The sequence below is a fragment of the Balaenoptera acutorostrata genome, chromosome 15, assembly GCF_949987535.1.
Source record: "Balaenoptera acutorostrata chromosome 15, mBalAcu1.1, whole genome shotgun sequence".
In the NCBI taxonomy this organism is placed as follows: domain Eukaryota; kingdom Metazoa; phylum Chordata; class Mammalia; order Artiodactyla; family Balaenopteridae; genus Balaenoptera; species Balaenoptera acutorostrata.
In genome coordinates, this window is record NC_080078.1 from 23326273 (window position 1) to 23340261 (window position 13989).

The 13989-nt window shown below is 49.2% G+C and overlaps 1 protein-coding gene across 1 annotated transcript in view; it reads left to right on the top strand.

The window, feature by feature from the left end:
* The first annotated feature begins 323 nt into the window (after positions 1-323).
* The window catches only part of GPR139 (G protein-coupled receptor 139), a 39679-nt gene continuing 26013 nt past the window's right edge, over positions 324-13989 (top strand). Inside the window, exon 1 of the mRNA XM_007188302.2 lies at positions 324-447. Coding sequence (XP_007188364.2) covers positions 324-447 — 124 coding nt within the window. The remainder of the gene's footprint in view (positions 448-13989) is intronic.

A 13989-nucleotide genomic window follows, 5' to 3' on the forward strand; every position in this document is an offset into this window, starting at 1 on the left:
GCTGCGGGGAGCGGCGTCCCAGCCCCCCGGCTCCGAGGCGGGAGCCTAGAGGGTCGGAGGTGGGAGGTGCACAATCGGGCTCCGGGAGCCCCTCCCGAGTCTCTGCGCCCTGCGCCCTGCGCCCTGCGGGAGGGCTGAGCCGGGACTCCAGGCGAGCAGGTGCGGAGGGAGCAGAGGGGACCACGGCCAAGGGTAGAAGCAAGTCCGGCAGGGAGAGGCGCTGCTGCCCCCGCTGCTGCCTCGGCGGCAGCCACCACCGAGCCGGCGTCCAGAGCAGGGCTGGCAGGCCGGGCGCAGAGCTGAGGCGAGCGGGGGGCGCGCTCATGGAGCACACGCACGCCCACCTCGTAGCCAACAGCTCGCTGTCCTGGTCCCCCGGCTCGGCCTGCGGCTTGGGCTTCCTGCCCGTGGTCTACTACAGCCTCTTGTTGTGCCTCGGTTTACCAGGTGAGGGGCGTGGGGGACAGGGAGGGAAGACGGGAGCCCCGACCGCGGGGTGACCCTGCCTGGGACCCCCAGGCCTAGCCACCGTCTCGGTGCGATCCCTGACGCCCCCTCTGAAAAAGTTTACGCCTTAAGGGCAACTGCGGACATTTCCAGACTGGGGGAAAGGAAGTTGCGGTGGCCTGGCGGGGACCGTGCGTGTGTGCGTCTCACGAGTGTACGCGGCAGGCGATGGGCAGGGTGTGAGTGGGGTCGGTGTGAGTGCGCGGGATTCGAGCGAGTCTGTGTGTATTTGTGTGCGCGACTGAAGCGGTCGGCGTCCGGGAGGGGGTCCGGGGGGCCTGTGCGTGTGACTCGACTGCAAGTCCGGACAGATGGTTTCGCGGGGGCCTCGCCTTTCCCGTCGCCCCCAGACTAGGGGCACCTCTGCCCCTCTGCCCCGCAGCGTGTCGCCGCCTGACCCGAGATGAAGCTGGAACCCCTGATCCTGGGCACTCTCTGGACCCGGGGGGCGCTGGGATGGAGCAAGGGATGAGCCCCCCTTGCCACCCTGAGGGACAGGGCAAGGGTGCAGAGGTACACGCGGGCTGCTGAGGCCACCACCGCAGGGGGTCACAGTCTCCTTGAGGACATGCCTCAGCCCTGGGCTTTGCCTCCTGGTCCACCCACCCTAGGCAGCTCACAGCTGCTGCAGATGTCTGGCTGGTCCCACATCCTAGCCTCCTGTCCAAAGTATAGCTGAGACTTGTACTGAATTCCTGAAGAGAGCTGAGCTGCTGGGGAGGGGGTTACTGAGGGGGGAGGGGGGAGTTGGTGCTTGCCATGGTCGCCTGAGGGGGGGGGCGGGCTTCCTGAGGCTCCAGCTTGAGAGGGACCTTTCTTCCAGATAGTCCCTGAGACAGTCTCTGTGGCAGAAAGATTCCTAAAGGTCACTTCCAGGCAGATGGGAGAGAGGGACAGAAAGAAACAGGAAAAAAAAAAAAAAATCCAATCCTATGTAAAGCCTAGAATCGTATCATTGTCAACCCCACTGTCTTTAGCATCCTGGGATACTGGGAACTTGGGAGCTGGATTTCTGAGAGCCTTGTGAGATTTCCTTTCCAAAACATTCATCTTGGTAGTCAGGGCCCCTGCTAAGGTTGTTTAAATAAATCCTCCCTCCCAAATTTGGCAGGTTCGAGAAACCATAAGTTTGCTAAGGCTGAGCCTCTCCCCCAGTGAGTGATGGGAATTTTATTACTAACTAATCGCTCTGGCTGCCCTCGCAGAGAGGCTAGCCTGATTCACCCTGCTGGGGTGGTGGCATGTGTCCTGTAATTACCTAGAGCTAGAATTGATTTCGGCCCAGTTCCCACCTCCCCATGTTGGCCCTCCTGAGCCTCTCCAGAGCTCTCCTTTGGGGAGTGTTTTTGAGAAGGTTGGTTATTTGCTGAACCAGAGAAGTGACAGGGCCCCTTTCTGACTCCTACCCCTCATCCCTCCATCTTCTCTTTGGACTCAAGAGTAACTACTCTCTCAGGCTTTTCTTCTGAAAACCCCTTAAGGGACAGAACCGTAAAGACGAGGAGAGGCTCTAAGGGTCCAGAGCAGGGAAATGAGGATGGGGAGAATGAGGGAAAGCTCAGACCTTCAAACACCTCAAGGTGGGAGTCAAGGTACCACACACCTTTACCGCTTAACTCCTATGCCAGCTAGGACCTTCCTGACCCATTGACATTGGCACCTATTATATGCCAGGCACATGCTCTTCAAGGCTGAAGCCAGGGCTTAGAGACTTAAAAGAGTGGGGGATTGTGATTAGAACTTGAAGGGCATTGATGTGTTCATACATTCAGAGTTATGACCACCTACTGTGTGCCAAGGGCTAAGGAGGTGTAAAAAAGAGACTCAGAGACCCCTAAGATGCAGTCTCTGAGGTCAGGGAGCTCATAAGTGGAGCTTGTGATGGATGCAGAAGGACCAAACATTCTGGAGAAAATCGATTGGAGAAGCCAGGCTTGCAGGAAGATCATGGGCTTTGTTAATGGCTTGCAAGGTGGTTCAAAAGTGAAATCCTTAAGTCATTCTCTCAAAACTGTAAGGGCAGACAAGTATGTCCTAGTGACTAAGAATGCAGACTGTAGAATGAAGCAGAGCTGGGTATTAATCTGTGAACCTTTCATGTCTCTGTGCCTCAGTTTCCACATCTGTAAAATGGGCATTATGAGAGTACCTACCCCTGAAATTGTGGTGAGAAGTAAAGATGTGGATGGAGGCGAGGGTGCAAGTGAAGCGCACAGCTCAGTGCCTGACACACCACACATCGATTGCTGCTGTGCTGCTGCAGTTGTGGTTACCATGAAGCTGCCTTGGTTATAAGGAGGAGGGGGGTTGTTCAGCCCTGCCTGAGCCAGAGAAGGGACTGGGAAGCATGCTGAGAAGAGCACTCAGCTCAGTGCGGTGCTTCTCTGGCTGAGCTCACTACAGTATTCCCCGCCCTGCCCCTAGCCCCAGCAATTCGCAAACCCTTGCTGCCTGGCCTCCGACTGGGAGGCTCAGCTATGCTGGGTGCGAAGTAACAGACCGCAGGGCTTGGTAATATTGTTGAAAACTGAGATTTTTAATTGAGTCACTTTTCCTGGCAGTGGACTCTCCCCAATTCCAAATTCTCGCCGTGGTGGTTGGAGACTGAAGGAGCGATGGGGAATGGCTGTTTGGCAACAGGGGAGCTAGTAACTAGGGGAAAGCGGGGCTGTTTCTTAGCACTTTCAGCCTCTAGATTGAAAGGAAGAGCTTGGGAAAGGCCATGTGGTCCAATCCCCTGCCTCTAGGAATTACCCCAGACGGTCCAATTTAACTGGTCTGGTGTGGGATCCAGAGGGTTCTAATGTGAAGTATAGGCAAAGCTCTGCCACTTAAGAATTCTTATTCTCTGTACCACAGTCTTGCCTACCTATAAAATGTGGTAACCGTAGCGCACAGGCAGTGTATGTTAAATAAGATAACCTATGTTAAAATGGCTTAGCATAGGGCCTGGACCGTGGACGGCACTATCACTCCGTGCTTTCTCCACACTGGATCTTTTCCCGTATTAAATGCTTATATTATTGCAGTGAATCCCCACCACATCCCTGTGACCTGTACATGCCCTGAACGCATTTTACAGAAGAGCAAACTGAGATTCAGATAAGTGGAGCGTCTCATCTACAGTCACACAGTCCAGCCAGCGTGCAAACACCTGCTCTTTCCATTGCATCCAGTGCCTTCATTACTGCCTTCATGACTACTAGTTCTTTTAACTAACTTCAGTTCTTCGTGCTGTGGGCTCACTGGAGAAAATTGGTGTCCCAGCTGTTCCTAGAACTCCACCTCTTTCCTCCTCCATTTTAAATAAGCAAAATGTTGCCAACTTTTCAAAACACATACAATAAGCCAACAAGGTAGAGTTGGGGACACTGATTGGGCCAGCTGGGACAAGACAGTGCAAAGCAAAAGGCAGTGCAAGAGGAAAAGATGAGCCTGAATGCCCGGGGGAAGAGAGTGGGAGGGAGGATGGGTGAGCCCACCTGATAAGGAAGGAGTAGTGGAAAATTAAACTGAGATTGGAAAGATATTTTTAAAATTTTACCTTCTAAAAGGCACAGTGGATGTTAAGGGAGACAAAGTGAAGAAGATGGAGCCTGAAACTGCATGCCACCCAGCAGAAGGGAGCATTTCCACAACTGCCTGCCTGCCTCTGAGGGCTGGTGCGGGATGAAAGGAGATGATGATTCTGTAGCCTGGCAGGTAGCAAGTGCTTTGACATGTGCTAGTTACTGTTGCTGTTAACCGCAGGTGGAAGAACCGTGGCTGCTAAGCTGGGCTGAGCCCTCCAGATGTGTTCTCTTTCGCCTGTAAAATCTTTAGAGAAAATGTAGTAAACAGATTAAGAGCGCAAAGTCTGGAGCTGGACTTCTGGAGTTTGAGTCTTGGCTTTACTACTTATAAGCTGTGTGACTTTAGGCAAGTGGCTTTAACTCCTCTGTGCCTCAGTTTCCCCACCTATAAAGTGGGGATGATGATAATAATGGTACAGGCTTCATAGGGTTCCTGTAAGTATTAAATAAGTTAAGCACGTAACACAATGCCTGGCACACAGTAAGCACTCTCTAAGTCATTTTTTCATCATTTAAAAATTAGGGAAATCAAGGGAAAATTCCCTACTTGCTTTATGACATCAGCTTTACCCTAATATCAAAACCAGACAAAGACATTACAAGAAAACTACCAACCAATAGTCCTCATGAACATAGTCATAAAAATCCTCAACAAAATATTAGCAAATCTAATCCAGCAATATATAAGAAGGATAATATGTAAGACCAAATTGGGTTTATCCCAGGAATGCAAGGCTAGTTCAACATTTAAAAATCATTCACCATATTAACAGTGTGATTCACCAAATTAACTAAAAAAGAAGATTCATATAATAATTTTAACAGATGCAGAAAAATATTTGACAAAATTCAACATCCATCCATTTGATAAAACCTTATCAAACTAGGAACAGGGAGAGAACTTCTTTAACCTGATAAAGGACATCTATAAATAACCTACAGCTAGCATCACATTTAATGATGAAAGTTGGAATCCTTTCCCCTTAAGATCTGAAACAAGGCAAGGATGTTCTCATCACTCCTATTCAGCATCGTACTGGAAGTTTTAGCCAGTACAATACGGCAAGAAAAAGGAAAAAAAAAAACAGGTATACAGGAAGGAAGAAATTAAATTGTTTCTATTCACAGATGATATAATTACCTTCATAGAAAATCACAAAGACTCCACAATAAAAGTTCCTATGAACAAAATGAGTTCAGCATGTTTGCACACTGTTAATATGCAAAAACTCTACTGTATTTCTACATATTAACAATGAACAATTTGAAATTAAAAATTGGGATTTAGGGGCTTCCCTGGTGGCGCAGTGGTTGAGAGTCTGCCTGCTAATGCGGGGGACACGGGTTCGGGCCCTGGTCTGGGGGGATCCCACATGCCGCGGAGCGGCTGGGCCCGTGAGCCACAGCTGCTGAGCCTGCGCGTCTGGAGCCTGTGCCCCGCAACGGGAGGGGCCGCGATGGTGAGGGGCCCGCGCACCGCGATGAGGAGCGGTCCCCGCACCGCGATGAGGGGTGGCCCCCACTTGCCGTAGCCGGAGAGGGCCCTCGCACGGGCCGAGGACCCAACACAGCCAAAAATAAATAAATAAATAAATAAAGTAGCTATAAAATTAAAAAAAAAAAAAAATTGGGATTTAAAAAAAAATAGATTTCCAGGTTCCCTTAAAAAATCAGAACTGAGGGCTTCCCTGGTGGTGCAGTGGTTGAGAATCTGCCTGCCAATGCAGGGGACACGGGTTCGAGCCCTGGTCTGGGAGGATCCCACATGCCGCGGAGCAACTAGGCCCGTGAGCCACAATTACTGAGCCTGCGCATCTGGAGCCTGTGCTCTGCAACAAGAGAGGCCACGATAGTGAGAGGCCCGCGCACCGCAATGAAGAGTGGCCCCCGCTTGCCCCAACTAGAGAAAGCCCTCGCACAGAAACGAAGACCCAACACAGCCATAAATAAATAAATAAATAAATAAAATTTTTTTTAAAAAAAGAACATATAGCACTATTAAAAAAAAAAAAAAATCAGAACTGAAAACATTAGGCTCATGTTCCCAGAAAGTAGCAATTGGCTAGAGCTGAGTAATAGGCTGTTTTTCCTATGCAGGTGTGTGTGTGTGTGTGTGTGTGTGTGTGTTTGTGTGTGTGTGTGTGTACATACACACACATTAAATAGGTAATAACATTCATATTATTTGAAAACCTAAAAGTATAAAAAAGGCACACATTGCAAAGTCTCCCTCCCATTCCTTTCCCCTGCTCCCCAGTTCCCAAATCCATCCCATCATCACCACCACCACCACACAAGTAACCACTGCATTAGTATCTTAGTTTCCTATTTATTCTTTCAGAGTTTTTAAGTATATATACAAGCAAATATGAATAGAGGATTTCAACTCTCCCTTTTTTTTTACTCTCTCCAAAATGAGCACATTATTCACACCATCTTATATCTTGCTGATTTTTCACTTAATATATCACCCAGAACAGTATATATAATGCTTTTTCATTCTTTAATGAAGCTGCATAGTATTCCATTGTATATTTGTACCATAATTTAGTGGTTGTCCCCTCAGAAGCACACATGCACCCCAGATCGGAACACTCTCTACATGGTGCACCTAATTCTCCTCTAAAACCTGTCTGGCCCCTCTTAATGTGCATTTGGCCTTAGGATCCTTGTTATAACAGTGGGAGAAAGAGCACTACATGAGGAGCCCCAAATTCCAGGACTGATTCTGGTAATAACTCACTGTGAGATCTTGGCCAAGTCATTCTTTATGGGTCTGTCAAAGGCTCAGGAAAGCTGGGCTCTGCTTGTGTTACTCAGTTGGAGACATGGCCCATAGATGGGACATAAGTACAGACCAATGAAGTATCTATGCTGGAGGCTGCCTGGGCTGGCCTTGGGTTGGGGTCCAGAATAGTAGCTTTGTAATCCTTGTCTCCGACTAAGAGTTCAATAAATGTTATTAAACTTCTGTGCCCTGCATTGTTTTGTGGCAATTTGAAATAAAACATGCAAAGGCTTCTTTTGTTTTTTTCATTTTTATTTATTATTTATTTATTTATTTTTGGCTGCGTTGGGTCTTTGTTGCTGTGCGCAGGCTTCTCATTGCAGTGGCTTCTTTTATTGCAGGGCACAGGCTCTAGGCGTGCGGGCTTCAGTAGTTGTGGCACACGGGCTCAGTAGTTGTGGCTCGCAGGCTCTAGAGCACAGGCTCAGTAGTCGTGACACACAGGCTTAGTTGCTCTGCAGCATGTGGGATCTTCCTGGACCAGGGCTCAAACCCGTGTCCGCTGCATTGGCAGGCAGATTCTTAACCACTGCGCCACCAGGGAAGTCCACAAAGGTTTCTCATAGTCCTTCGCACATTGTAGACGCTCAACAAATAGTAGTTCACATTGTTTTTATTGCCTAACATGTCAATGTGTTCAAGCCCTGAAGCCACACATTGCTATATACATAGGTCTTTTCCATAAATGCACAATTCCACTCCAAGTGTACCCACCAGATATGAAGCTCCATGTCCTGGCAAACTAGGAGAGAATGATCCAATGGATTAAGCAATCAATGCCATCATAAGCCTAGGGAATTTGTACCCCTAAGAGAGCTGCCTGTGGTTCAGTGAAACCTGCAGAAATAATGTCAGTCCAGAACACGAAATGGTCTTCAGCTAAAGCTAGTGAAGAGAATGACAAGCACCACCAGCAAGATCACCCTATATGCTGCAGCTGGGATCCTGCCACTGAACCTCCATGTAGATCTGAAATATGTGGGTGATGTTTATAGGGGAAGCAGCCCTGCAATGCTAGGGGTGGGGGAGGGCAGGTGTCTTGAATTCAGATACCTGCATGGGGCAGTCAGAGAGTATAAATGAACAAAATGGGCCAGTTTTAAGAACTGCTTCACTTATCCATAGAATTGTGCTTCCTTGCTGTTTTTCTGAAAATACGTGGCTCTTTCAGTCTCTCATTTTCTCTCAATGATAGAGACGTATGTACCAAAAACACTGCCCTTTCCTCTTAATAATTCTAGCACTTATGTAGCACTCATTATGTGCTAGAGATTCTTCAAAGCACTTCACATACATTAGCTTATTTAATTCTCACGACGACCCTTTGAGGCGTGGACAAATATTATGCCCATTTTCCAGATGAGAACATTGAGACACTTACCCAAGGTCACATAGCTAGAAAATGACAGAGCAGTATTCAGTACTGCTGTCCAGCTTTATTATAAGAAAATGGCAGCACACGTGTAATGACAGCTGACAACTGACAGGCTGGGTTGAGAGGTGGGGGTGATAGACAATAGGGAGGAGGGGGACCTGGGGGAGTTAGAAAGTGCTGCCACCACTCAGCTTTCCAGCCAATGGTCCAGTGTTGCCAAATTGTTCCAAAAACTCTAGAAATCCGGATTTTTATTTGAAATGTCCCAGTGTTTAAATGTTGGCAACTAACTCACAAATTTTAAAAACACCATGTGAGCCAGCATCGCCTGAGCCAAATCAAACATGTCTGCAGGCTTGATACGGCCCACCAGGCTGCCAATTCACAAACTCCAGAGTGGGCACGTCTTCAAGAAGCGCCAAGAAACACCAAGGGGGTAACAGTGAGTGGAGAATAAAAGCAAGAAGCTAGAAGGAGGAGCAAGAAATAATAGAGATGGAGACCCAAAGAAAATGTGGGTAAATCAGAAAAGCATGCCAACTCAGGAAACCAGGGACGTGGCATAAACTGGAAGGAAAAGCTCCAAGAAGTACCGCACATTTCATGTTGAGAATGTTTTGAAACATAAACCTACCATTTGGGGGGATGGGAATTGCCCTGAGAACCTGACAGCGTGGGCTCGGTGGTCCTCACACCTGGATTCAAGTTCTAACTTTGTGGCTTCTGTTGGTGGGGCTCTGGCAGGTTGCTCAAATCTCTCTGAGCCTCCACGTTTCCGCCTGCAGAATGAGTGGAACAGTGCCTTTCTCACAGGGTTTATGCTATGGACAAAATGAGACAGTTCACGGCTAGCCAGGGCCCAGGGCCCACCACTCCGTGGCTGCTGGTATTTGGTGAGTCCAAACACTTCCGTTTCACAAAATGAGGAAACTGAGGCCTCACCCAGAGTCACAGAGCTGGGAATGACAGAGTCTGAACCAGAACTTAGTTTTTCCAAGTCTCGCTTAGTTCACTTTTTACAAGATCACGTGCTAGTGGTCTCTGAAGAGGAAGCAAAGTGATAAGAGTAAAGGAGCAAAAGGCCACAGAATTCCAGAGTTCAGAGTGATCACCTAGATTTGGGAGGTCCGTTGATGTTTTATGCAGGATTATTTTAGGTGGTACAAGGCTGCAACATTAAATCCCTTTTCAATTTTCTTAATCCTTCTGATTCCATCAAAAGGAGAGTCTCAGCTAGGTGCCAGTGTGTCTTTAACACCTTTACATATGTGCTAAATCTCCCTTTTTAACAGACACAGAGCAGACCTAGGGCTTGGCACCTCAGCAGGCAGCAGTATCTAGCTAGACTTTAATGTCACTCCTGTATTGTCATTGTATTTATTTTTAAGGCTACCTTCTGTTTACAACAGGGAGGTGGGTTTGTCATCCACGATTGTCATATGTCCATGCTGTCCACTGTAGCCACCACCAGCCACATGTGGCTGTTGAGCACTTGACATTTATTTATTTATTTATAAAATTATTTATTTATCTATTTATTTATTTTTGGCTGCATTGGGTCTTCGTTGCTGCACACGGGCCTTCTCTAGTTGCGGCGAGCAGGGGCTACTCTTCGTTGCGGTGCGTGGGCTTCTCGTTGCGGTGGCTTCTCTTGTTGCAGAGCACAGGCTCTAGGCATGTGGCCTTCAGCAGTTGTGGCACGTGGGCTTCAGTAGTTGTGGCTCGCGGGCTCTAGAGCACAGGCTCAGTAGTTGTGGCGCACGGGCTTAGCTGCTCCGCGACATGTGGGATCTTCCCAGACCAGGGCTCGAACCCGCGTCCCCTGCATTGGCAGGCGGATTCTTAACCACTGCGCCACCAGGGAAGTCCTGCAGTACAACCTGCAGAACTGAGTTTTTTATTTCATTTCATTTTAATTAATTTACAATTAAAATCTGATACTTTACTCAATTATTAGAAAATAACTGTGTGCTTGGAACAACTTGAGTATGTGAGTCTACTCTTTCAACTGTACATTTTATGACCTCTAAACAGAGATCAAGGATTTCCAGTGAAAATTTAGCATCCATAGAGAGACGTGCTGGAAGTGTAAAATACACAGCAGACTTTGGACACTTAGTATGAGAAAAAGTTAAATATCTGGGTAATTTATAGTGATTACATTTTGGATGAACATGGTTAAATAAAATATATTGTTAAAATTAATGTCAGAACTTCCCTGGTGGTCCAATGGTAAAGAATCTGCCTTCCAATGCAGGGGACGCGGGTTCAATCCCTGGTTGGGGAACTAAGATCCCATGTGCCGCGGGGCAACTAAGCCCATGCACCACAACTACTGAGCCCTTGCACCTCAACTAGAGAGCCTGCATGCTGCAAATTACAGAGCCCACTCACTGTGGAGCCAGTGTGCCACAACTAGAGAGAGAAAAACCCACATGCCACAACTAGAGAGATGCCCACACGCCGCAACAAAAAATAAATAAATAAAAATAAAATTAATGTCACCTGTTTCTTATTTTTTTAAATGAGGCTGCTAGAAAATTGAAAGTGCATATGTAGTTCATATTACATGTATATTGGAGGGTAGTATTATATAAAATATAAATTCAAGAAAAAAAGGGCAAATCACTTTAAAACAAGATGTTAAGTAAGTGACAGTACAGGGGACATAAGAACATGGCAAAAGTCACAACACTGGTGGGCCAATTACTAAAATCTGGGGAACACTGATCTAGTACAATGCTCTTGATGAAAAAACTGAGGCCCAGAGAGGGCAAGGAAGTTCCCCCAAGGCTTCAGAGCTAATTAGGGGTGACCTTGACCCCAAACCTTCCAGATTCCAAATCAAGTGAGCTTTGGCCATTGCAGGGGGGATAATCCTGCCATCTCTACCCCCACCAAGGGAAACGTAAGGAAGGTAGGGTCAGGGTGTGGGGAGGAGGTGGCTACCCTGGGCCCCGGTGGGTTTCAAAGGGAAGGAACTTCTCTGTACGGACGACCCAGGAGCTTGGTCTTCCTATCAAGTGGAAGCAGAATGACTGGGGCTTCTCTAGAGGAAAGGCATGACCAGCTGAACTACACTGAGGGGAAGCTAGGGCTTTTAACCCAAAGGTATGTTTTCATTTTGCCCCATGACGAAGAAGGATGAGATGAGAAACCAGAGAGCACAAAATTCAATCCAGAGAGCATCTGCATTCAGTGATTCACTTATCCACCCATCCGTCCATCCATCCATCCATCTGACCATGTGCCCGGCAGTGCCAAGTACCAGGCACTGTACTAGGCACATGGCAAACCAAAAAAGACCCCTGCCTTGCCTTTGTGCACATGTGCACACAACTACACACACACCACACACACACACACACACAACCACACACACAGATGGGGAAGACCAGCATGATCAGAAACCCGAATAAATGTAAACAGTCACCTGTGAAAAGATCATGAAGGAGAGAGAGGCACATGGAGAGCTCTTTATGGGGGCCTGCCCAAATGGGGAGCCCAAGGATGGGGACCCTCGAGGGGAAGAGCTGAAAACTGAGGCTGAGGAAGGGAAGGATGGAAGGATGAGGGCGACGGGAGCGGGCTGTGCAGCCACCTGTGGCAGGAGGGGAGCTGGTGCCCGCACAGCGGGACAGAGTCTGGGGGCCAAAAGGTGGCTGAGGTGGGGGAAGAACGTGGTGTGAGATGAGAGCCAAGGGGAACGGGAAGCCAGAGCTTCATAAAAACCACGCACGTTGACCCTGAGCTGGGACAGCACGCTCTGCAGTGTGAGGACTGACGGGTCCACCAGCGACTCCTTTCCTTGCCCATCGCTTGCCATCGATAGAGCTCAGGGAATTGCTTTTCTGCCACAGGCATTTCTTATCATTTTCAGCTAAGTGCAGAGCAAACTATCAGCCACATCACTTCAACTGGGGCCTCTAGACACACACAGATACACAGAGATGCGCATACACAGACACGCACACGCAAACACACAGACATATAGACAGACACACACACACAGATACACAGAGGTGTGCATACACAGACACGCACACGCAAACACACAGACATATAGACAGACACACACACACAGATACACAGAGGTGTGCATACACAGACACGGACATACAGACAGACACACACACACACAGAGACATGCACACAAATACCACACAGACACACACTCCACAATCCAAGTCATAGAATGGCCAGCGATTCTGTTCTGGCTGCAGCCCTTGCTTTTAGCATTCCTGGCCTCACCCCACGGTTCAGCTCCACAGAACCGCTGACAAGAACCACCATCTGCCTCTTGAAAGAAAAGCACCGGCTTCCCTGGAAGGTGGTAGAACAGAGCAGTGACTGCAGAGGGAACTCGAGCCAGTGGGGCCAGTTTCTGAGGAGGGTGGGGATGGATGTTCCCTAAAGGAATCACACGACCCACGCTCCTGACCTTCACAGAACGTGGTTCCTACACATGTCCGCCCTCCACACCCAGGACCCTTCCAGAACTCCACTGCTCCTGGCCAGAGGCATCAGGGAAGTAACACTGGTTTAGGAATTAAGTTCCGCTTTGCTAGCTGTAAGGTCTTGAGCAGGTAATTTGCCCTTCTTCAAGCCTCAGTCCCCCACTGAGCATATGTATGTGGAGGCCCTTTCACGTGCCAGGAATCCTTGTTGTCACTGGAGGAAAAGCAGGGGGGCGAGCAGTCAGCAAGTGAACCATGCATCCACGAAGTCCTGTTAGCTAGTGATGCACGCCACGGGGATGAGAGGACGTGGTAGAGAGATGGGGGGCAGGCAGGCAAGGGCTCTCCAGAGAGCTGATGTCTGAGTGGAGATCGGAATGATGGGAAGGTGGGAGTGGCAGCGGGGAAGGAAGGGCGTGCGGGCGGAGGGACCAGGAGGGTGAAAGCCGGGAGGGGGACGGCACGCAGCCTCGGGGCTGGGATGTGACGAGCGAGCGAGAGGTGGGGACGAGGGAGTCACCGGCTGGATGCTGTGGGCCCTTCGGTCCAGCGAGGAGCTTGGCTTTTACTCTAAGTGTTGCAAGACACACTAAGCAGGTGACATGACCTAATGTGAGGTGTTCCAAGGCCTGTCTAGCTGGTGTGAGAAGAATCGAGGGAAGGTGGTGCGAGGGGAACAGTGAGAAGCTGAGGAGGCAGCTGCCGTGGGAAGGGATGTGAAGGGTTTGGGCGCCGGCCCAGGGCAGGGCACGCGGTGGGAGTGAGGGTCAAGGGTCACGTTCACAGCCCTCACATCCCACTCCTGCCCTCTCCACCATCTCCTCCTTCTCCAAGTAAAACAGAGGCAGCCAAAAGAAGTGAGCCAACTAACGATGTTCTGGGACATGTGCCTGCCCCGGGGCCGCAGGAGGCGCCTGCGTTGGGAGGGCCATGGTCTCGGTCATGGCCATGGGCAAGTCCCGCTGATGACCCAGCTGTCAGCTGCAAGAGTCCTGATCAGAGAGGAAGCAAGTGCCTGGGTGAGAAGAATAGGGTCACCTTCAGCTCTGTCACTTGCAAATGAACGGGAGCGAGTTGTGGCCAGTTGTGGCAGAGGGACATTGCCACTGTGACTGCATTCAGTTCTGAGGACCAGGGTCCAGCAGGAGGAAGGGAGTAATGTCCCCAAGACTGAGGTGGAGACACTGAGGACATCTTGACAATGGGCAGAGAGAGCTCGTGGAAGAGAGAAGAAAAGGCTGGTCGCCTCTTGGATCTTCTCGGAATAGACCTTCTGGCCAGAAGAGGTGG